General features: G+C 38.6%; 2 protein-coding genes across 3 annotated transcripts in view; one reads left to right on the plus strand and one right to left on the minus strand.

Moving 5' to 3' along the window:
• The window catches only part of ccser2a (coiled-coil serine-rich protein 2a), an 83,370-nt gene extending 81,671 nt beyond the window's left edge, over positions 1-1,699 (minus strand). For both annotated transcript variants that reach the window (XM_041789104.1, XM_041789106.1), the window contains exon 1: positions 1,110-1,699. The gene's annotated coding sequence lies outside the window, so the exon portion shown is untranslated. The remainder of the gene's footprint in view (positions 1-1,109) is intronic.
• Positions 1,700-5,342: 3,643 nt separating this feature from the next.
• LOC121511432 (SPARC) lies at positions 5,343-18,015 on the plus strand. Its single transcript, XM_041790116.1, has 9 exons — positions 5,343-5,604; positions 6,921-7,018; positions 8,003-8,075; positions 9,135-9,246; positions 9,455-9,573; positions 9,655-9,809; positions 12,274-12,386; positions 15,332-15,426; positions 17,106-18,015. Exons 2-9 carry the CDS (start codon positions 6,956-6,958, stop codon positions 17,159-17,161), a joined length of 786 nt encoding a protein of 261 aa, XP_041646050.1. The 5' UTR covers positions 5,343-5,604; positions 6,921-6,955; the 3' UTR covers positions 17,162-18,015.
• Positions 18,016-25,541: the final 7,526 nt, after the last annotated feature.

Raw genomic sequence — 25,541 nt, forward strand, 5'->3', positions numbered from 1 at the left:
AGATAAAATGCACATGCTGATGCTTAAGATGCTTATTAAGACAAACAGCAGACACAGTCTGGAAAAACCCTCCTATATTGGACCACAGTTTGGGGGGGTCTTATGCAGACAGGCACACAGTTGAGACATTCAGCTGTTGTTGTGAGGAATCAAACTGTAAACACACCCTAAGCCAAGGTGGCACTTCAGGACCTATGCCAACAGGTGCCTGTGGAACACACACATTGATTTGCATGCATGTGTGTCTAAATGCAACCCCACCCAAACAGTGTACCAGCAGAGAAGTGTCCATCTCACTTACACTGAGGGCACTCAGTCATGCCTAATCATAATGTGTACTAGCCTGTTGATGTCATGGCATTTTTCACCATCTGGGCTGTAATAGATCATGGCCTAAAATAGTGCAAACATAGTTATGAGACTTGACAGACAGCAACTCCAGTCCTGGTATAAAAATATGAACACATGAGACAGTGCTGTTCTGTATAAAAACCCTGGTTAAATTTGAACTCCTGTCTGTCTCAGAGGAGCAGGAGGCATGTGAGTCATCTATAGATACCATTTTCTTTTCCCATGTGCATGAGAAAGACACGTTTCCTTAGTGTATCTCAATCTAGATGTAGTTTTGCTCATGTGCTGTATTACCTTCAGTCACAAGATGACATTTATCAAGCATTAAAACTTGAAATTATGTATCTACATAAGATCATAGTTCACATTTTCTAATAAGCAGACATTTGTTATATAATAAGTTACTTTTAACATGCAGTAGTTATTACATAAAGGCCTGGCCATCCTCATTCATGGTCCATTGACTTTTCCAGCGCATCTTATGACTGTGGGGGGTGATGTTGTGACGTTAGAAAACATGGCCTCTTCTGCCTCACTGGTAATCACTGAGAGGCTAAACCAGCACATCATCATCAAGCCTCCTTGGGATTATTTTTCCTGAATCGGTTCAATTCAAAGGATATGGAGCTGTTCTGTTCAATATGTACAGTCAGGGCAAAACAAATACATATTTCAACATAGGGAATTCTGCATAACTTTCCTCGTAATTTCAACACTATAAAGGTTCCTGTAGCCTGATAGAATACAGCTATCCTTACCTGGATTACGCAGTTAAAGCATTTTTACAGCTCTCACGGATGGGTCAGCAGACAGTCCACTTGGTTGTTGTCTAGTGAATGACAACATGTTGTAAAGTGAGGAGCTCGGTAGATGTACTCTTTCACTTTCCTTCAAAAACACTCCCAAACAGCTCTGAACGTGAAGATTCATTCATGTAGTGACAGAAAGTCGATACAAAAATCCCATACAAAGCTCTACGCTTGGTGTTATACGAACTACGTCCTGTACAGTTAAGGCGAGGAAATATACGCAAAACGGTCAGAGTTTCTTCACATATTTGAAGTACTTTCACTTCCGCGTGAAAAAATACCTAAATATCCTGAGGCTACCGACTCACAGAACCGTTATTTTAATACTCAGTCATGGTGTCAACAACGACCAACTGATGAACCCGAGCGTTTTCTACCGAAAAAAGACGGCCCATAAAGCGGCGGGTCAACGTAAACAGACGTGTCAATGGTTTAAAAACCGAACTTGTACTTAGTATTATGGATAAACGATCCTAAACAGGCCATCCCCAGCGTTTCAGACTGACTTCCCAGGACAGTTTATCATTCCGACATCGTCCTCTCGCTTCCAGCTGGGCGGAGCGAGCAGCCTACATGTCACCTGGGTCTCAAAGGGGGGCACTGCGTGCTAATATCGAAATACTTCCATTTTGTACTTTTTGACCAGTTTACATTCAAGTCTATCGAAATTAAGGTTAGTTAAAAAATATATATACCCAAGTTTTACTTGCAGTAACTCCGAAAGCAAACTAGCTTAAAACTACATCCTCCCCGCTAGCCGTTGATGTGACGTCAGACTGTGATGAGCGTGCTGGGTTGTAGTTCTCTGCACGCGACCGTGCTCATCATAAAACGTCATTTGAAGTTCGTTTTGCTCCGTATGAGGAAACAGTAGCCTTTTTATTTGTAGCAGCAGTTCTGGCGCATCACTATTATAATGTGTTAGGAGAAAGCAGAGTTAGAAGTAGATCTGCTTATTTAAAAATAGGCTATAGATACTACGATATACTCCGTTACAAGCTTAAGCGCATAAAATGAAATAAATTAGCTTGAAAAATTAACTGTTGGTGTAAATTATACCAGGGGATTTAAATAAATTCAACAAGGGGCTGTAATCTACTTCTTTAGGAGTCAAGCTAAGGGAGAAACGCTTTTAGATAGCAACAAAATCTTTTTTGATAGGCCTACTTGGAATAAAAGGCAATATTTCCACCTGATATGTAATCAAAAGTGAACATCAAGCTCAAGAACTCCAACTTACCGTTTTATTTAATTCTTTTTATTTTAGCACCAATAATGATTGAAGCATATTATGTCAGATCTTTTCCTTTTGAATCCACCTTTTGTTTATTAGAAAATTAATTTACTTTTCTTGTACTTTTTTACTTATCTGCTTTGCCTGGCATCATTTTTCTGTTGATCTTTGATTCTATATTTTTATTTCAATGTTCAGTTTGCTATTTTTGTTATTTATTTAACCTGTATTCACCCAGGTTATTCCCAACGAGATTCCTTTTTGAGAAAAACCTGCCCAAAAATGGCAACAACACATAATTTAGTTTTAAAAATTGAACACACTCAAACTTCAATGGTTCACAATAAACTATAAAAGCAATGCCAATAAAACATCAGCAGAAACAGTGGCATACAGAACATTTGGATTCAGTAGTTTTCCCTAAAGATTTTAAAAGCATTCAGAGTAAACATGTTGTCAACATGTTGTTCCTGTTTCTTCTCCAACTCAGTTTGGACTTTGGGAACAACAAATTGCACAAAGTCAAATGAACGCATGTTGTGCAATCCATCCCTCAAAATTTAAAGAGAGGAAAGAGTTCAGAAATTTGCCCAGGATGTCTTTATAAATGAAAACATACCAATGTCCAAGATGACAATGCATACTTAAAGCAGTCCACTTAACTTAAGAATATAAAGTACAACAATCCATGATGCACACTGTCCATCAAATATAGACTCTTGGCAGAGGCAATCATGTACAATACATCACCATGCTCAGAAACAGGTTTAAAGGTAGACTCAACACTCAACTAGCCTATTTTCCCAGAAAAGGAGAAACAAGACTTGTTTCTGTAGTATAACCCCAGTAAAACCTTCAGTTTTTATTCACACACTGAATATGCTCTTTAAAAGACACGTTTTTGTCAAGTAAAAGCCCCAGATATTTAAAATATACCAAGTCAAATTCATGACCATCTTTCTCAGACAATTCCATTTTAGCTATTCTTGATGAAGCAAAAAAAAACATGAGTTTAGTTTTGTTTGCATTTAGAACAAGTTGCAGCTGACATGACAAGCTGCCATGTCAAAAGTTTGTGCTGGCATAGGTGCATGGCAGTAAATGACCGTATTGTCAGCATAAAAATGAAAAGAAAAATTGGATATACTCTGTCATATTCAAAAAACACAGGAAGGAGTGCTTCTAGGACTCAATAAAAAGTTTGTTTGAGGTGCTCTTTGGAAAAGTGATTGATAAAGTTGATAATGAACAGGAAGAAAACTCCAAGGCACTCTCTTTAAGCATTAAAAAGCCTTTATTTTCACGGCATGGTCATGTGTAGACCTTAAAAACACACTTCAACGTGTTTTGGCATCAAGCTTTCATCAGGAAGTCAAAACCCATATTTTGTCTTATTCTGTAAAACCTCTGATGTTGCACCTTCTAATTCACAAGGCTGGGTTCTGCCAGTAAGATAGCAAATCATCTATCAGTATGCTCTGAAAATCCAGTAGTTTTTAGACTATCCAGTGGGATACTGGGATCCATGGTATCAAAGGCCTTGGAGAAATCTGTAAAAGAAGCAACAACTTACTGACTAAAGCTTCAAGAATGTCGTTTATAACCCTCATGGTGGCAGCGGTACTGTTTTTCCTACATCCCAACTGAAAATCTGTAAATGCCATATTTTCAACTCTAGAAAGCACTTTGACTTGCTTTACTTGTGAATGGTGCTGTTTAAATAAACACACCTTGCCTACACAGTGCGCTTACTGATTATAGGCCACAGATTTTTCTATAGGAGATTTTATATTACATGATTACTTTCTGTATATTGTCTTCCAGTGGCAAGTGGCTTGGATATCATGCTATTTTTTACTTCACTTTACTTCAGATACATGAATAATTTAGTTCCTGTTGTTCTTTGGGGTAGATTCCTGTTTCAAAGTCTTGATAACCACATGAAAGATTACATTTTAACCTACTTAAACGGTTCTGACAACCCACATGAAAACAGCTGCAAAAGACCCAACTGAAACTCTATTTTTGGTTTCTTACAGGTAGATTTTGGGTCAGTTATTAAGGCAAGTTTCTGATTTTTTGATTGTATGTTGCCCCACACGTGTTAAAGCACAACCAGTTTCTGTGTGCCGTTTATTGGGACTCCATGCGCTGCAGTGGATACTTGCTCTGCACAGCCTGCAATGCATCCTTACCTGTTACCTTAAATAACAAAAACCAGAGATCAGATTTAACAACACACTGTTCGTTTATTTTCATCATTTACTTATTCATGAGTTTTGTTTTGTTTTTTCTCTCCCCTTAACTGAAAATTTAATGTTTCATCCCTGCCACCAGAGGAGCTTACTCATGGTAAATGTTGAAAATGCAGTAAATATTTTAAGAAGGGGATGAGTCAAAAAGCCAAATTTAAAACTAAGTGTTCCAACACTGTGGCCATCACAGCAGCAACAGCAACAGTTACAGACTGACTTATAAATTCGTGAAATTGGAATTCTTTCTGTCTTTTCCACTTGTCAGATGTCAGAACCTGCTATTGACCATTCTTGCCACTAGATGGCAGCATATTCCTTGTTTTTGCATTTAAAGCGTCACATGTTGGTAGGCATAATTTTTTTTACACACATCCATTGAATTTCATTTTTGCAGCTGTGTTTGTGTTTACATGTGTGTGAAATGCAAACAGTGATTGGATGTAAAAAGAGAGAGAGAGAGACACAGATGAGTGTTAGAGCGAGCAGAAGTTTGGCCATATGTTCTCTCTGGGCTGTAAATCCTTCTGTGGACAAGTGCCAACTTCAATGAAAACCATCCACATCCCCAAAAACTCATCCTCTCTATCCCGCCCTCCCTCCTTAAATATCTCCCTCTTAGAATCACTCCTGTACTTTTCCTCATATTCATCATCTCAGCAACATTTAAGAGCACAATGTCTTGAAGTTCAGATACCTGTTCATTCAATAGGGAGCTAATGTGAAGGGGAAAAAAGTTAGAGAGGGGGAAAGCAGAGAGGAGGGGTTAGATAAGGAAAGAATGTAAAAATAGATGGATCAAATAAAACGGCAAAGTAAAGACTGCTGAAGAGGGCTGTAAGAACCCTCAAAGGCGCCGGTGAGACGGGGAGAGACAAAGGTATCTGGCACCAAGGAGAAGACGGAGAACCTCCAACAGGGGAATAAGCAACAGAGGAAAGCAGTGACAGAGACACTGGTAAGATGTGTTTTTCCCCATGCAGCCACAGGGATAGAAAATGTAAGACTGTAATGACTTCCTCAACTAGACGCTGAATGTCCTCTCAGTGTAATTCAAGCCTCTGTTTCCTCTGTGATGAAGAATTATTCTTTTCTTGTGGCTCAGTAAGGTGGATTGTTTCCAGCTACATTACCAGAGTGACTGGAAATATGGACTTAAATTACACTGCAATTGTTAGAAGAAAAACTGATTCATGATCTGATTAAACTACGCTTCTATGCGCCCATATGAGCTATAAAGGCAAATAAGGACATCATTATTAATTATTAAGTATTATTAGTATTATTAACATTCTATGTTTCTATACAGCTATTTCAAAAGCCTTTAACTGCTGTCAGATGAAGATATTAACAGCAAGCAAGCAAAAAACACTTTATTCTCATTATCCATGGGAGAGATTATGTGTGAGTGACAGGGGTGGACATTTTCGGGGGGTAGATTTTTGAGCACATTTTGAAATCAGTACTTTTACTTCTACTTAAGTAAGTTTTATCCAGAGTAAGTATACTTTTACTTGAGTGCACTAGTCTAGCACAAAGCGAGAGAATGACTCCACATCAGAAACCAAATCAGCCGATGACTGCTGGTGTTCTTTTGCTCATGTTTTTGGTGGATTGTTGTTTCTGATGTGAGACACAGTAGCACCATGAATGAAGTTATCCACTGAGTTAGAGACAAGATAAGATACAAAGAGATAAGATAAGATAAGACAAGATAAAATGATATAATATAACATTATTGTATTGTATTTATTATTTTATATTATATCATATTATATTATATCACTTATAGTCCCTGTAACTTTAGGTATTCCTAGAGATTCATAGTGGCTATTCATCAGTATGCATTGTCCTTCTATCTTTAAAATTCTATCTGCCTATCTTAACAGGAGACCCACCTTGCCACAGATTTTCAACAGTAACTATCACTCTGCTCACTTTTAAAGTGTGGAATTTAACTCCATATGAGTTTAATGAACGCTGTCAGTTTTGCTGTAAAGGTGTGATCTCCCAGAACAACCGGGTTGAACATCTATTCTCTTGTATTCTTACCAATAATGAAAGATCATATTTTACTGGACCACACCTCAGTAGCTACTCAGTATCCTGTTCGTAAAGTAATCTTTAAAGTAAATACTTTCACAAGCGTAGAGTTATAGAGCAATATTTTTTTCCTTTTAAATTCTTAAACTTATCTGGCATGTTTAAAGTGAAATTGCTTTTTAAAAGCTTGAATAATTACAGTGTATGAGTCCAATATTTCCCTTATTGCAGATAATTGCTGTAGCAGCATTCTGAATGTTTCAACCATGAATATGAGCTTCATCTTTGATGTGCTTCTGCTTTTGAGTCTTCACACTTGGACAGCCATGGTGAGTCCAATCCTTTTTTCTGGCTTATGCATAAACTCAGTGACTGTATATGAGAAATGCATGCATTCTACGGAGGCCCTAACAGGACATGCAGACAGTCATGCATTTAAATTTACTCCATTTTCCTGTTTCAAATATCTATATCAATATTTTAGGGAAAAAGACGATTTTTCCATGATAAAGACTGAATTCTTTTTGTCTTTTTAAAGACATCATAAAAAAAATGCACATTTCATAAGAAAACAGCTAAACAGAACAACAAAAAAGCACTTGAAAACATAGAAAAACAAAGACAAATGAATTTTAATGATGCATTTATAATAGTGATGCATTTCACAATAGGGCTTCTGAAGGTTACCATAGTAAGAAACCTTTATATTAATGATGATAGGTTACCAAGATTTCAACAGCAGAAAAACAGCACGCATACTTTGGAAAATTCTTTGTGCAAACACAGCCTTCCCTCACCTGTTTGCTGTTATAGTCATCAGGATTGTTTTACATTAAGTGTGTGAACTCTAGTACCTAAGCAATGGAAGTGTAGCTCCAGTATTTTGGGTCAGCATTGCACCTGTTTCTCATCTGATCTTGCAGGTCAATGGGGGCAGATGTGGATCTGGTGCTACAAAGTCACTGGAAATATAAGCTTGGATTTGGAGCGTAGAAGAGAAGGATGTTATATAGAAGACATGCCATTTTCATTTTGGTTTTATGTTTTTTATCAAAACACTGATGTTGAATTGTTTACATTTTTAAATGTTTAGGTTCGAGGCTCATATAGGGTTCTTCATCTGTGATGCATCACAGTGATTATTGTCACATGTAGAATCATTGGGATTCAAGGGTTCAGAATGACAGACAAGTTTATACCTGAGCTTCGTGCATGACTCTGGAATGACACCAAAAAGAGATCATATGATCCTTTATTCATTTCAGCCCTGCCAAAAAAACACTCAGAAAAATGTATCCATGTGTGTTTGTCAGGGAGGGAGAGCTCAGCGCAAACAGAGACAGGCTGAGGAGGACCTGAGACCATATATTGGCAGAGTTGATCCAGGTAAGACTTTAATGTATATTGGAGGAACGCCACTTTTTGATCAATGCCATTTTTACAGATCTTTTATAGATAAAGTATGTTCTATTCGTAGGAATTTGCTCTCTTTCCAAAATCCAAGGAGCAAAAAAAGACACGTGTGCTGCAGCTTTAAAAAATTCCACACTAAATTGAGAAAAATATGTTTGCATAACATATCTGGTAAAGAATCAGGTCACCATTACAAACAGATTGGGATAGCTTCAATGTCAAGAGGCTAAATTTATAAGTACAATTAAAAGTAGTGGTGTTTGTATTAATCATACATATGTAAACTTGAAATTAAATATGTTTTCACATTAAAAAAAAAACTGACATTTTGCGTTTAAAGCTCCTGTGAGAAATTTAATCTGGCAATGAAATGGACAATAACTTATTACAATGCCTCTTAAAGACCTACAAAAGCAAACAAGAGTATCAGAGATTTGTTGATGCATATTTGGCGCACTTAAATGTTTCAGATCCCCAAACAAATTTTAATATTAGACAAATATAACCTAAATATTTACAAAATGCCATTTCTGAATATCAGTTTCATTTATTAAAGGGAGAAAAGTCACCCAAACCTACCTGGATCTATGTGAAAAGGTAATTGTCACCAAAATCTATTAAGTGGTTGTGCCACCCTTGGTGGGAGCAAGTGCACGCAAGCGTCTGTGATAACTACCGATGAATATTTCATGTCACTGTGGAGGAATTTTGGCCCATTCTACCTTGCAGAATTAATTCAGAATTCAGCCACAGTGCTAGTGCTGTCTCTGCGATTGTCCATAAAACCAGATTGATAATTTCATTAATATTGCTGGAATTCATTAAATCATTTAACTGGTTAAAAACAAACTTTTCTTAAATTTTACTTGAAGTAGCAAATTGGTACAGGTCTGTGAACAACAGGTATTAAAGTAATTAGCATCTAAAGTTGAGAGGGAAGTCATTGTAGCAAGCCTCTAATCAGGCAAAGTCAAACAGCTGTCACAGTAGGATCACAATATTGTGCAGTAAGTCTTTCCTCTTTTGTTTCAGAAAAGCTTTGTGAGCTGCTGAAATGTCACAGTCCAATGGGATCCTGGTGCCAGGTTGTTCCGGAAAATGGAGCTCTCGTCCCAAAGTGTGTCTGTCCTCAGTCGTGTCCCCGGTAAACAACTGGCCTGACAATGAAGCATCTGAGCGTAGAGAATTTTCTATTTCAAGCATGACCACAAAAATGCCCTTCATCTTCTTGAATTGATACTGGTTAAAAAATGTTGATTCTTTGATAAAAGTATGCTGAGTACAGCAGTTGCATTCTGTATGATCTATCCTCTCATGTCTGTTCCCACATGGGCACTGGCTGTGACAATCAGGCAGAGGGCACCAGTGTGCAGTGTTCTGGGAAAGACCTATGGGAGTGAGTGTTTGCTGCATAAAGAAGCCTGCAGAAAGAGACGCAGAATTGGACTTGCACACACAGGGCCCTGTCTGGGTAAACACACTTGGGATATTACACACTTTTTCTGCTCTTCATCACAGCCTGTGAATTAGCTCTATTGTCCCTCTTGATCAGTCCCCAGGGCTAAATGCAGCGAGGAAGAGTTCAACCAGTTCCCATATCGTCTCCTGGACTGGTTTCTGCTCCTGAGTCGAATGGGGGAGTCTTACGCACCTGCTCCCCCGCCCCAGAGCTGCCTCAGCTACGCCCAGAGGACACAACTGGCACAGGTAGCAAAGCACTTCACACTCCAAGTGAGCCTAGACCAACAGACACAGATGACTGTTTACAAATAGAGAAGAAGAGTAAAGCTTGGGAAACGTGTAATTTAGGATGACTTCAGTTTATAATGATGAAAATGAAATCAATACCTACAACAAAAGTAATGCAAAAAAAGAAATAGCCAGAAGAAGAAATATAGCTAGAGATCACTTTCACTCTCAGTGCAACCTAACACTTAGCACATAAAAGTTGTTTTTGACACCAGACACCATCACCACCATGCTAGCTTACAAACTGCTCTGTATAGACTGTCTGGAGAGAAATCAATATTAACAACCTACTGTAAGTGGCAAGTTCTTGTGTTGCGTGTGGTGTGGTCATCCACAAAACGAGACAGAGGCTCTTAAGAACACCATGTATAAATAGGACCTGGTCAATATTCACTGAATTATTCAATAAGAGGGTGAATGGAGGGATAACTTAATATGCTCCCACCAGCCACCTTGACCTCCTGGCTTCAGATGAATTAAAAGGGAAGTCTTAAGTTACTTTGATGGCATGAAACACAATACAGCTGACGGTATTTCAAATCAAAGGGGTTTTATACGTCTACACTACAACACCATTTGTCCTATATAAAGGTTTGTCTTTGAATAATGTCAGCAGTAGCGGTCTACTAGCTTGTGCACAATCACAAAGCTAACATGTTGAGCAGGAATCATTATGGAATAAACAGCCCAAGAAGAGGAGATTTTATGATGAACACGTGCTTTATACGCTACAAAAACACCTCTTGAAAACAAACTTCTACAATGTAATGTCAATTAAGCAAAAATATGTAAGGTAAAATAAGTAACTGCATAAATATTCACCCCCTTTAAAGTGACTGACTGATGCAGCCAGTTGGTGCTAGTAGTCCCCCAGTTAGTGAAACAGGGATCACCTGAATGCAGTGAATGTGTCTCAAGTGATTGCAGTATTAAGACACTTGTGTCTGGAAGGTCCAGTCACTGGTTAATCAGTGTTCCTGGCTACCATTACACCATGAAGACAAAAGAACACCCAAAGCAACTCATAGAAAAAGTTAAATTATAAGTCAGGGGATGGATACAAAAATAATTCAGATGCACTGAACATCCCTCATATTTAAGTTAAATCCATCATCAAGAAATGGAAGGAATATGGCACATGTGTAAATCCATCTAGATCAGGCTGTTATCAAAACTGAGTAATCGTGCAAGAAGGAGACTAGCGAGAGAGGCCACCAAGGCACCTGTGGTTACTTTGAAGGAGTTGCCCAGTTTCAGTTGGGAGAGCAGCACAGAGAAAGCCACTGTTGAAGGAAACACTTATATTAATCTCAACTAGTGTTCACAAAAAGGTGTGAGGGAGACCCCTCACAAGTGGAAGAAAGTTCTTTGGTCTGATGAGATTGAAATGGTGCTTTTTCACTTCTATGAGCTCTGATCTGAATCTTATCGAACATCGGTGGAAGGAGCTGAAACCAGCTGTCTGGAGAAGGCACTCTTCAAACCAGAGACAGATGGAGCGGGTTGCTCATGAGAAGTGGCCAAAATACCTGTTGACAGGTGCAGAAGTCTCATTGAGAGTTACAGAAATCACTTGATTGCAGTGATTGCCTTAAAGGCTTGTGCAACAAAATATCAACTTAAGGGTATTATCATTTCTGTCCAGGTCAGTTTCATTAGTTTGTTTTTTTTAATGATTCTGTTGAACCACAATTCAAAAGCAATGTCTGATATTCATTAATGAATTTTACTAAATTTTTTATTTATTATTGCTTTTGCCAGTTTCAAGTTATTTCAGTAGCCAATGTGATTTTTTCTCTCATTAAGAAAAGGGTACAAATTTTTCCACATGTATTTTAGTACATACATTTTCAGCAGTATTTTTGTTTTGATAAGAACAAAATACAATACACGTTAATTTGCCTGTGTTTTTCATTATGGTTTGAAGCATCTAAATTGGGTGGCCACCTTTACTAGTTCCTTATTTATCTTATTCTGAAGATTATCTGAATTTTTGTGAGACAAAATTACAGTTGTATCATCAGTAAAATCAGTTTGTCTGGAATAATAGAGAAATTTCTAACTTCACTATCAGAGAAGGAGTGGCTCTAATATTGATCCCTGTAGGACTCCATACCTGATGGTTTTACTTAAAGATTCAGTGTAATGTTGACATCTCAGTTGATTTTCTAGCTTGCATAACACATATGGTGCACAAAGTTTTGACTATTTTTGCTTTAGATATTGTAAAGAAAAAGACAGACTTATCAATTTAGCCTCCAAAAACTGCTTCAGATGAACATGTCCATTTTATAGATATGGCATGACTAACAACACATGCTAATTTCATGTTAAGGGACATAGAAATATTTAAAGCACATGCAAACACTGATAAAGTTTTCTGTCATTAACATAGCGTCCATCTCCTTTCTTCTCTCTTTAGCAAAGGTTTACTTTACTGGACAAGAACAGAGATGGCAAGTTAAGCCGCCGAGACCTGAGGAAGCTGGGTTACAAGAGGATGCCTCTGGAGCATTGTGCCACACAGTTCTTCCAGTGAGTCCTTCACCTGCCAGTTAATGTTACACCGGTGCACCAGTTATCTGAAAAAAACAGCAACTGATATTATGATGTGCTGCCCTAGAAATCTGAATAACTTTAAAAGCACAAAAATACCATCAAATACATACATGCCTATTAAATTACCACACTGATACATGTATTTGAATCATTTGTGTGTATTTTAGCATGGGAGCAAGGCTGCTCATAATGGGGGGTGCTTCCAAAGGCCCAGAGTCCTGGAGAGGCCTATGAAGGATAGCAGAGACAGGGTCAATCTTAAAAATAAACCTTTTTTCCCTTTCATTTTAAACATAAATACCCATTACTGCTTGTTAAACCAACCAAAAACTACTCATTAAATCATCTTATTAAAACTGTATGAGCTTTTATCTTTTTAAACTGAACAATGTGGGTGGGCCCAATGTTCTAGGACAGTAATGTCAGTATGTATAGCTGTGCTAAGCCCTACAGTATTTTTGTCTCCTCCAAAGCTGGTAGGATCCAGGTTCAGGAGGCTAATGTTAATCATGATGTTAGTGCTGACATCATAGATCTATTATACATGAATTCATATTATTAAACAGCATCTGGCAAGGGCCCATTTACCAAGACTACAAAGGGCCCAGCCATTTCTGTGTATAAAGATCTTGAAGTTCTTGGCCGATTGGACAAGTAGGTCAGAAAAGCAAAAATAGCAAAAATAGCAAATTAGCCAAAAAAAAAAAAAAAAAAAAAAGAAAGAAAGAAAGAAAGAAAAAGCAAATATGTGCAGGTCTCAGATTTTCCCCTTATGATGTCATGTGGGGAGTTAGCACCGACCCTGGGTTCAGTTGGCCCTCCCTGCTTGGAAGAAAGTTCTGCCCTCCTCTTAAAGACCTTGTAAAATCTGCTCAAGGATGGTGTGGGCATGTCAGTTGAATGAGAGGAAGCTATGCCCACTCAGGAGAAATACAATCTTCTCAGGTTTTAAAAATGTTACAATCTCAATGGAGGACAACACTCACACCATTATCCTGCCTCTTGACCTTTTGTTAACCTCAGAAGAAGACACGAAGTCTGTTTTCTGGCTCAAATCTCTGCTATGATGCTTTAAATGATCCATAGGCCACTGTGGCCGATTTGGCAAATTTATCTCACAATCTACAAAAAATCAGCATTTAACTTACTGCTAACTTTCAATGAAGGCAGTGACATCAGCTAACAGACTGTACTGAGATAAACTGCTCTGTGATTTTATATTGTGGTGTTAGAGGGACGGGGTCATTCCCCACTGTGGGCTCATGATGTCATGAGCCCTGCCTAAATTAAACCAAGCCAGAAAAGAGGTGAAAACTCTCTAACAGTCCCAATCCAGAATTCAGTCACATGTAGATCACAGTGTTTTCACATGTTCACAGCAACCATATTACAACATATCTTGTGTGTTGAGACAAAAACGTTGGATTTCACTGTACAGTGTCTTTAAGCCTTATCCATTTCCTTAGAGGGGCAGCGACAGGGGCGGACTCAGACAATTCATTAACATTTAAAGCCACAGACACAGAAACAGCTTGTTCTGAGCAGGGCTGAAACTGAGGGGTTTTAGACATGCAAAAATCCAATACTGGACTGTTTTCTTAGCAACAAACGTTACAGACATGTTTTGGGGGCCTCTGAAACCAATATAAATGTGTCTTAAAGGGGTAAAATATGTGACCTTTAAAACTATTTTTAGGAGCTTTAATTCATAGTATGTAGCTCTGTCAGGATTTACACTTCCACATGCATTATAGTCTGACAAGCACCTCAAGGATGGAGATGTACAGTAGTTGAGAGACATCTAAGTCCTTTTTTTATGTTAAGCCATCGATAGTCAACTTTAAAGAAGCTCAAATGTGCCAGACGATAGCAGATGGCTCCCAAGAACTGTTATGTTTAGAGCAATACTTCACACTTCTTTTGCTCTTCACCAAGGCTAGTTTCCTGTAGCTGAAGTCCGCTGAAACATCACTGGTCAATGCTTCCCCACAAAAAACTACAGCTTGAACAAAAACACATCAAACCATCTGTTCTCTGCTTCATGTGATATTTGTGTAGTTAACCATAAAGTGACTGAGAAGGTGAGTCAGTCACTTTTTTTATAGGGTGAGGACAGTGTTGCTCACCATCATCACCTTATGCCACACATAGGACTCATAATGTGAACCTTCTGTCTCATGCAATATGTTATTTTTTTAGATAATTACTGAAACACCAAGGGTTAAAAATGTCCCACCGAGGTTGGTTTCGCCTCCGCTCTGTGACCAAGTTGCACCTCCCACCATGCTGCTCTCTCTGCACGCCATCCATCCAGTCACCCCGCATGCCAATCCCAATTTCCTGTGTCCTCCTCCCCTCCGATCTCATGACCACACCACCTCCCCATCATCTTTCTCCTCCTCCATGTTGAAGCACCTCTTCTACCCATCTGTGCTTTCCATTTTCCCTTCCTTCTTTCCCACAAATAGACCCATCCTCAGCTTCCTCTCTTTCATTTTCACTCTTGTCATATTCTTTCATCCTTCCATTTCCCCCGCCTTTCTACCATCGATTTCCTCACCCAACCCCCCGTTTTCCCCTGCCAGTCTGCAGTGACAGGTTTTGTTGGAGTAGGGCTGGCTGTGTCAATGTCAAGCCATTCGCAGCAATGATAATGTTTATTACCCACTGTGCCTCCCGCTGCCCATGGATTAACACAAATTGAAGGAATACCCTTCAGAGATAACGCTGCAGGGTGAAGTGAAAGACAATGGCTGCTGAGGAGCCACAATGCAGTTGTTTCCACATATCTTTATAAGATCTCCTTGTCAATGTTATGTATTTATCTATACCACTGGTCTCTATTTACAAGGTTGTGTGTGCATGGAAGTATGAGTGAATGCACATGTTTCACCATTTGTTACCTCGTGCTGTGTTTGCAGGTCGTGTGACAGTAACAGAAACAGGAAGGTGACCCTGCGAGAGTGGACGGCCTGTCTGGTGGATCGCTCTGAGTCCTGGTTCTTCCATTTCATGTGTTGGTAACAAGTTTCATGCAATGTTGATGCAATTCTTGATCACAGAGAGGGTTTAATGAAGGTTGAAACAACTTTACCTATAGTCAAAAGCCCAATTTAAAGTGCTCTGTAGGTAAGGAAGAAGAAAAACTAACAGGATTTTTCACAATACAGATTTTCCATAATCAGTCACTGCAAAAATGAGCTCTTTAATCTGACCTTTCTCCACTGGACAATAACTCTCTCTCTCTCTCTCTAAGGATAATTACTTAATTCATTAAAGGGGCAATTAAGTATCACACTTTGGTTTAATTAATGGACTTTAATGGTAGATTCAAATCAGAATGATAAAAATAGAAGTAGTTAGAAGGTCAAGATATACTGATTGCAGCTCTTAGAGAAATTTACATATGCCATTACTGAGGTTGCTTTCACAGACTTTTTGATATACCCTTTGAATGAAAAATGTGCAAGTAAAACTCCTAGGAATAAAATGACTTGGGGGATATTGTTCAGCTTTGCAAAGATAGATGGAGTGCTCAAAACATTTCTTTGTAACTTTCCAAAAGCCTGAAGCCCCCAATACACTGATAACGTGATCATTTTTGTGGTCAAAAACACTGTTCCACTAGTATGTGGTGTGCAACAGGGTTGATTAAAAATGCTTGTCAACTACTTTTTTTCCCACGATTAAAACTAGACTTGGACTAGCTACAAACGAATCTTTGGTGATAAAAACTAACAAAAAAGTATGTTTAGTTTTGGCCACGGAGACTAAAACAAAACTAAAATGTTAGTGCTGAACTGTTGGATACCATTTGTTGACTAAAACTCAGGTGGAAAGTAATCAATTACTGTAACTGAGTTGTTTTGTGGGTACTTATACAATTTTGTATGTACATTTTTGAAATCAGTACTTACCAATACATACTGATGAAGAATACGCACAATGCATCCTCAAGAAGCACCTAAAGTCACAGGATGGAACTCTAACTCAGTGGATAACTTCACTCATGGTGTAAATGTGTCAAACAACAACAATCCACCAGAAACATGAACAAAACCCCTGCAGGGATCTATACAACATCCAAACACAACTAACAGATATAAAAACACTCTGCCCAAGGGCATGATGGGAATTCTGGATCAACACTGTCAAATGAATACAACTCTGAGTACCATTTCTCTCAGAATGGAGTTTAAAATAGGAATTAACGTAAACTCTGAAATATTTAACACTGAGATCTTAACTCTAAACTGTGTAGTCAAAAGAGGTGTACAAACTACAAAGTATTTTACTCAAGTAGAGGTATAGTAACTCTGGTTAAAACTTACTTGAGAAGAAGTAAAATTACATATTTCACAATGTACCTCTCAAATTTTTGAAATTATATTTCATTGTCAAATTTATTGTTAAATACGTCAGTGCAATAAGACTTTATTCAGCTGTTCATACAGAGCATAAAATTGACTGAATTTAATGTTTTGCCCCTGTTAAATTTAGAATTTAAATCTTAGTGACAATAACCCTCAGAACAGACAAGCTTCTTCTTTGTAAAAGACTAAAAGAAGAATTTTCTGCTGCACTAGTATTTTGTCAAAACATGAGTTTTTAATAAAATATCAATGTCCATAGCAATTTTGAATTACCCTACTCATTTTGCAGAACATTATTACAAAGTTTTATATTTATCCACAGCGATGAAAATGGGCTCCCGCAAGCTGTGTCCTACAATCAAAGACAACCGCCTCTGATGTGACTCCTGCATCCCTTTATTCTTTTGTGCAAAGAGCTCACTGAAGACTTTTATTAAGATACAAGAAAGGATCACACCACCCTGCCCTCTCTCTCTCTCTCTTTTCTTCTGTTTCACTTTGTGATACAGCTTGTTATAAAGTGATTTATTACATCATCAAATGAGAGAGTCTGCTGGTCGTCTGCGCACTCATGTGTGCTTAAATGAGATGATTAAATGTCTGGACAGAATGACCGCTTGCAGTTTTAATTACATTAGCTGACATTTGTACATTTGTGCAGAGACAATAGGCGACATTAGGTACCAGATTGCATGGCATGCTTTGAACAGCCAATTAAAAAAGGAGAATGACTACGAGTTGCATGCTGAATGGCAAACTAGATGGGATATAAAGATGAGGGGGGGAAGAGACCTAGTATGGGGTGACCAGGTAAGAGACAAAGAGATAATAAAAGGGGGTGAAGGGAAAGAAGAGGGGTTAAGTGTCAGGATGCACTGGACGAGAGTGAGGTAGGGAAGCAAAGCGACTGAAAGGAAGGAGAGAGAAGTATAAAGTGTGTTTGTGGAAGATGGGAGGAAGGAGGTAATGCACTGTAAATGGGAGTTGAGAGTAATGGAGTAATGCATAAAAAATGGATCAGAAATGAGGGAAAGATTGAGAACAGAGAGTGAGGAGGGGGAGGGATTGCTGAGAATGCAGGAGAAGAAAAAGAAAAGCAAGAAAAAGGGGGTTTGATGCTGCAAAAAATCTTTCTTTACAGTTATTTCTTTGTGATTGATGTAGAACATTGAAACCAGATGACCTCTGTCAAGGACAAAAACCTTGAATGCAAGCTTTGCTGCCTTTTTGTATGTTTGCACCATCTATTATAAATGCTGCTCTAAAAACTCTTGTTGCATCTTGTTTATTTGCCTCTGCTTTGTGTGTGAATTGTGTGTGTGGTTGCTTGTGTTTGCTATAAGATCAATAGGAGGATAAGTGTGCGTGGCCCGGGGTGGCTTCTTTTGGTTTTGACGGGTTTTTCTGGACCAATTAGCCTTTAAATTTAGCATGCCTGAAGGATGGGGTGGGAAAGAAAGACACTGAGTAGAAGAACAAGAAAAAAAGAGAAGATTTCAGTAGTCAATATGAGATGCAGATCAAGGCAAATTCAGCTACATGTCGAGTAGAAAAAGAAAGTGCTTCACCATTAAAAAAAACAAGATGTTTGCAATCTGTTGGAATTTCAGTGAAAACTTTTGATAACACTGAGTTAACCGGAGGGCTGCCAAGTGAAAAACAAGTCGAAAGTTGAGAGAAAAGAAAACAGACAGAAAGCAGAGGGATTAACTGTACAACACTTAGACTGTGAGTAGCCCTCAAAACAGCAAGCTCTAATATGTGTGTGCATATCTAAAGCAGAAATTCAAATTAATTCTTTCATTTGTTATAAATTAATATGGGCCACAACTCCATCTCTTTCCATTGTACTGAATAGAGGCCAAAATATCCGAGGATGAATGTGAATTGCATTGTCAAAGCATGTGCAGAATAGAGCTGGCTGATAGAAAAAGAAATGATGCCACACCATTTCTGCCAACGAAAGTACAAATTAAGCTTACCAGTAAAATGTCAAAGATCTTTAGGTCAGGTCTATAGCATTAAAGATTTATGCAGCGGTGGAAAAGTAGTCACATTCTGTACTTAAGTAGAAGTACGGATCCTTATTTGAGAGAATATTCTGGTAGAAGTATAAGTGCTGATGCAACTCCTTTGCTTAAGTAAATGTTTTTTTAAAGCACAGGCTCTGTTATGTTCTACAGTACAAAAGTAAAAAAAAACATTTTTACCATCAATGATAATTATGCAAATTATAAAAAGTTCATTTGTAACAGTTTTGATAATCTCCATACTAGGGATGCACGTGGTCTAAAGGTTAAACGGTTAAATTTGTAAATCAAATTAGCCGGTGCAAGATTTACAAGTCAGTTAAACTATTTTCCTATAATTTTTATAAACACAGGCTTGAAATCCTGGTCTATAATGTTATTTGAAACTGTGATGGACATCCTGCCACAAGAAGCCACTATAGCTTCAGTTAATGGCCGCTGCCTTCCTGTCTGAGCTTCCCCAGCACTTCACCGGACGTAAAAACTAGAAACTTAGCAGTTAGCGTGTGGTAGGAGCAACGTGTTATGACAGTTTTTCAAGTAATAAATAAAAATAAAGTGGTATGTAGGTGGTTGCGGGTTGAACTCATGTATAACTACTCAACTGAAGTGAAAAGGCCACATATCAAAGGACAATATTAATCTGCAAAGAGGAATTAAGGCTGGCAGAGCTAGCTGCTAATGTTAGCGGATATGATGTGGGCCCGTACAGTGTGCCTCACACAGAAAAATTTTATTTTTCTTAAAGTATTTTCTTCTCTTTAGACTAGTTGGTTAAATTCTACTTAGATGAGTGTTTAGCTGGATGAGAAAATAGATGCATAGGAACATCCCTACTCTATACTATACTTAACATATTTTTCTTTTCACAGAAATTGTTTCATTTTAAACTCTTTATATCAAAAAAACATGCAAAGTTTTGGAAACCTTACTTTGCAGCGCTTGATGATGTCATATTAACCATATTAACATATTAATGGAGAAACGTTGCCTTAGCGGCTGGGCAAAGCGTAGCCTAAACTTAAAAAAGAAAAAGAAAGCAAAGATGCCACGTCGTTAAAACTGACACTGTTGAAGAGGTCTAGTGGCACCGAGGCAATCGACTCAACTCTGATAAAGCAAACCTTGAATTTAAGACAATATTGGAAGGAGGTTTTACGATGTGCTGTGTAAGTTTTTGGGAGAAAGAGGACTGACAATTCGAGGAAAAGATGAGCTTATGGGATCACCACATAATGGGAACTTAATGGGAATTTTAGAGTTAATATCCCAGTTTGACCCCTTTCTGGCAGAGCACATCAAAACACATGGACAAAAAGTCAGAGGGAGCATGTCTTATTCATCATCCACAACTTGCGAGGAGTTTATTGAGTTAATGGGAGAAGAAAACCCAAGTCATACAGTTTAAAGGCATTGGTACCAAATACTAAAGAAATGTATGTAAATTTCTGATTTCGAAGAAAGTAATAAAAAATCTCTAAAATTCTATCTCTTATTATTCCGATATTTAGCAAACAGAAATTCTTTTGGTAATCCTAACTGACCTCAAACAGGAAAATTTTAGTCTGAATTAATGTCAGAGAGTGAGAAAAAAAGGTTATGTTTCAGCTGTATGTTATACAGGGGAAGGATGGTGGTGCAAAGAATCAGGGCACGTAATGTGTGTAAATTTGTTTTTTTGGCACAAACTTCGAACCAGTACACCCAAGAAGTCCTCTGAGAGGTATCAAGGATTTCAACTTAAAAAAAAGTCTGCTATTCATCACAGTAAAATGGTCTACTCCAAGGCTCAATATGAGGCCCATTGTCGTTAAGCCTTTTCATGTATTGATCAGCCTGAAAGTTGTCCATGGGCTGGTTGTCACCTCTATGCTGATGATACAGTCCTGCACACTCCTTCAGTCCTAAGAGTTTATAAATAAAATATATGAATAAAACAAAATATGCTGTGCGTTGACATGTGTCAACATAGAAGCAAAATAACTGGCTTATCAATACAATGAATCACACTTTTGTGTCTCTTCATTCAAACTAAAGGCACTGTAGGCCAGACTATTTGCAAGAAGAGATCTGAAATTACAGGACAGTAAACTGAATACTAAACAGATAAAGAGTGTGCCACAAGGATACGGTGTAACTCCTCCTTCAAAAAATTAAAATGAATAAGTCATAAAAAAAACTTCACTCAATGTATAATGTGTGCCAATAAAGAAATAAGAAATTCAGACCAAGTTTACTCTCTAAAACAGGTTGCAAACATGATTATTTCTGCTTTAAAAATGGGTGATTAAGAATGGGTGTGATAGAACTACTGGGGCTTTTGCATCCAGCCTCAAATGGACACTCAAGGAACTGCAGTTTTTTTCCCTGGCTTTATTTTAACAGTGGTTTCTGCTTACTTGAAATACAAAGTCCCAGCCTCCCTTGCAAACATCCCTCCTTCATTGCTCCCTTCCTCTTCCCTGAGCTGTTGGGGACAACCCTGGAGGTCCAGCATCGCATACACACCTCCTCTTTCTTCTTCCTTTCTTTGTGTCTTAACCCCCCACCCAACTCGTCAGCGCTAATACATTCCCTCTCATTACCTCCGGACCACCACCTTCCTTCCATCCCCCCTTCCATCCAAACACATAGATTGATCCATCTAATCCAGCTTTACCTTCCTGTCACACACAAACATGGCCTGTTCACCTCCCCTGCCACATGTTCTCCTCTGTCACATACACTTTGGGTATTACAGGAGGAAGACATCTGTGCACTCACCACCTACCCAGCCATCGCTCTAGCCTTGCTCTCCTCTCTCCTCCTCCTTTAGGTGCTGATCAGTGATCTGATCTGTGATGGCGCTCTCTCTCCTCTCCCTCTTATACATTTAAACACGCTATCCCAGGGGACTCTGGAGCAGATGGGCGGCTGTTGATGACATGTTGTTAAAAATAAAGATTCCTGTTAACCCTTGTCAGTTAGCAAACTCCCTCCATCATGTCCCCCCATTTCATTTCATCTCTCCGTGTCAATCCCTCTTTGTCTCCTCCCTTAAACAGCACTCTGAATGAAAGCTATTGCTATACACCAAAGCCAACTAACTGCAGCAGTGAAAGCACGCAGCCCACAAGACCCCCCGACCCTCAGAACATGATATTTAATACATGGTTGTCATAAAGATGCTTCACTTGCATTATGCATGGCTTGTAAGCAGACATCAATAATAGATAAAAGGGCCAGTTTTTCACTCTTCTTTTTTCAAGCAATTATGCCAAATGAAATTTTTACTCTGTCGCTTTCTGTGCTGATGGAGTTTGTCCGGCGACTGTATGTATGTGGATAAATTATTAAACGACTGGCAACACAAGAGGAGAGGAGATGTGGGATCAAAAGAAATATTCAGGCCAGTCACGATGGCAGTGAAACAGAGAGAGAAAGAGGATGTGTGTATCTGTTAGTATGAGTCGCACAAGGCCCGTGCATCAATTCCAGCTCGGACACATGTCCGACAGATGTCCCAAAAAGTCTTACGGAAACAAACTATGATTCTCCAGTCAAATTTTCAACCAGAAAATTCAACTCAAATACAAAGTTGTATGTGCGCGGTAATCTCTGTAAGGTTAATCACCATCCAGTCTTCAAAAAGCAGCCGCCGTATCGTGCTCTGCCAGATTGCCGACTTTCAGAACTTCTTAGGGGCTGTAAAGTGGGCCAGGGAATGGAGAGAGGAAGAGAGAGAGGAAGACTGGTGGTGGCTTTGAAAGAGAGTCCAGCCACACCAAAGGGTCCCCTCTCATAAAAAAAGACCAGTTGTGGCCGCTGAAGTGATACATTTATTAATAGCGCTCATGTGCCATATTTTTTATTCTACTTTGATGTGATTTTGCAGGGGTTGACACGGACAGACGGAGATAGAGAGGGGAAAGGAAGGAGAGATTTTAGCTCGTGGTCAGACAATATTCCCTCTGGGTGGAGTGGGTCCCATTCACTGCGACCTCAATAGTCCCACACTGAAGTACCTGCTGAATGAGTGAGAAAAGGCCCCATGGCAGAAAGGGGAAAAGGGGGAGTTAGCGCACAATGTGGTGGGCCTCTTTCTGTTTTCCTCATGATATTGATTAAAAAGCTCAGGAGGGAGAGCAGCATACATGAGGCCCACTATTGTGTGGAGATGAGAGGGCTGGGTGGGGTTGGAGAGCCACTGATATGAATGCCCACCCCCCAAATCCCTGTGAGATCTGCACTTGACCTATAGGTGGAGGACATAAAGAGTTTAACATGGCCATCCTTTATGCATACTTCATATATAGTCTCTTTCCGGAGGACTTCCTTTTCATTACATTGTGCCCTCTCTATAACATGGAGGAGGGGGATAAGGTTTTTAATTTTTAGCTGCAAAAACACAGGGATTCACTCTGTAAAACAAAGCCCCGGGCAGCAAGTAAGTAAGCTTATATTAACTATTTCCACTACATAAATAAAACTGGTAAGAGCAGAAAAGCTTGTGAGAGAAAAATATTAAGATAGCAGGAGAGTTGTAGTCATGAGAGTGGTGAGCTTGTAAGCTTAAAATACAAGAAACGGGGGGAAAATTAGCTTGACTGTGTCTAAGTCCAGCAAGATTTTTGTCAGCATGCCATTAATAAGATACACAGTTAAATTACACTTTAAATGTTTTATTTAAATAAACAAGTAATGTTGTTGCTTAGCTATGTTTTAATTCTTCATGCTAAACTAGGCCAAGCTAAGCCTCCCCTAGCCCATGCTAACTGTTCGCAACAGACCAGACAGGTATGGCAGACTTTTTTTTTTTTTTTTTTTTTTTTTGAGTTTTCAGTTTATTTTTATGGATTTAAATTCAGAAATCATGTATAACCTTATCAAGAAAGTGAACCGGAGTATTTTCAAACCCACTACTGTGTTTATCTTTTCTTTTGGAGCAGTTATTCTCTTGTACAAAGTTGTTGCTTAAAGTAAATGTGTTAAACTAGCCCAAGCTAATCCTCTTCTTGCTCATGCTAACTATGTACAAAAAACATGATTATATAGTCTAGTTTTTCTTTTCAACTTGTCGAGACAGTGACTTTGTATATGTTTCACAACTGTGTCTCTGAACACTTTTTCTCCTGTCTTGTAATGACTAGTTGTTTACAGGCTTTGTGCTTAGCTAGGTTAAGCTAATCACCTTCTGGCTCATGCTAAATATCATGTCTTTGTTTTAAGTTAAGCTAAACTAAGCTAAGCTAAGCTAAACTAATCCTCTACTGGCTCATTCTTAATATTTACAACAAACAGGCATAGTTCTTATCTCTTACCTCGTCCAGACAGTGAATAATAATGTTTTCCTATACCAGCATCTCTCTGAACACTTACTCTCCAGTCTTGTTAAGCTAAGCTAAGCTAAGCTAATCCTCTACCAGCTCATTCCAAATGTTTACAATTACTGCAACAGGTATAGTTCTTGTTTTTAAGCCTAGTCTAGAAAGTAAATAGGCACATTTTCTCATATTAAAAGGTAAAAATGTATACATAGATTAATCTGTGAAATATTAAGAAGTCAGTTAGGCATTAAAATGATATTTTTTCATTGGTTTAATTAGTCTTTTAACTGTGATGGCATTCGTATTTCATGCAACAACATAGCTTCATATTATATGTAGTTTTATGTAAAATAATAAGAGGCCATAGTAACCAAACGGTGAACTTTGTTGTTTAACTTGGAAGTAAAGATTGCTTTCACACCTACGTCATTTGGTCTGGACTTTTGGACTTGTTTGATCCGAGCGTAAATGACAGGTATAAAACCTCCCCTGAACCATAGTCTGGACCAAACTGCCGGACCGTGGTCCAGCCAAAACAGGTGGTCTCGGTCCAAACCAAACTGAACCACGGTTTGGTTTTCCTCTAGTGTGAATGCATCTCTTTAAAAGGATTTGGAACTTCGTATCAATGACAGGAAATCACGGCATGAGAGCCAGAAAAAAAGGAGATCAGCACCAAATGAAAATGAGTCATAGAGGCATGTGGGGAGAAGAAGGGAACACAGTCTTGATTGACATTTGGTCTGATAATGTTATTTGGGGCCAAATGGGAGAAAACCCACAAAAATACAGAAACTTTCCAACTTTTCTTTCAATGTAGGAATTAAAAGAAATATAAATCTATGTTTCAGCAAGACCAATTCTAATGAGTGATACAGCACAGTTATGTTGCACTAGGCTAAGAAAATCCCCGTCTTATTATTTTTCTGTAAATTTGAGCAAGAACATGCAGCTTTCATCGTAATAATTGAATAATAGAAAAGTTTTCCTTCATGTAGCTTTAAAAACTGTACAAAGAAATCAAACTGCTGTTTCCTTGATTGTGGTGGAGACATAAAAAGTCTAGTTCTACCCTTTTTATCCAACACTGTACAGTTTTGATTTGTTAAAACCCAGAAAGCACACTAAATATTTGCATAAATCCATTATGTGCCTGAGAGGCCGCTCTTCCATTTAAACACATTCATTTAGAGGCAGACTGAGCACCCGATTAAATAGGAGATAAGGGCACAAAGACAGTGTAACCTCTAACATGCTGTCTGCAGCTCGCTGCTAATACAGATGTTATCAGAGCAGACATACAATGGTTAATGTATTTAACTTTAAATCACCTCCCCTTTTCCTCCCTCTCTCTCTCTCTCATCACCACCCCCATTCAGCGACCTCACCAACCAGCCCCCTCACACTCACCCACTCGCTCCC

The sequence above is a fragment of the Cheilinus undulatus genome, linkage group 6 (genome assembly GCF_018320785.1).
Source record: "Cheilinus undulatus linkage group 6, ASM1832078v1, whole genome shotgun sequence".
NCBI lineage: Eukaryota > Metazoa > Chordata > Actinopteri > Labriformes > Labridae > Cheilinus > Cheilinus undulatus.

What these genes read in the sequence shown, in the direction of transcription:
- LOC121511432 (XM_041790116.1), top strand. Translation starts at nt 6,956, where the DNA reads ATGAATATGAGCTTCATCTTTGATGTGCTTCTGCTTTTGAGTCTTCAC. An exon ending in TTCACACTTGGACAGCCATG is followed by an intron (nt 7,019 to 8,002) that starts GTGAGTCCAATC and finishes TGTGTTTGTCAG; the next exon opens with GGAGGGAGAGCTCAGCGCAA. An exon ending in TATTGGCAGAGTTGATCCAG is followed by an intron (nt 8,076 to 9,134) that starts GTAAGACTTTAA and finishes CTTTTGTTTCAG; the next exon opens with AAAAGCTTTGTGAGCTGCTG.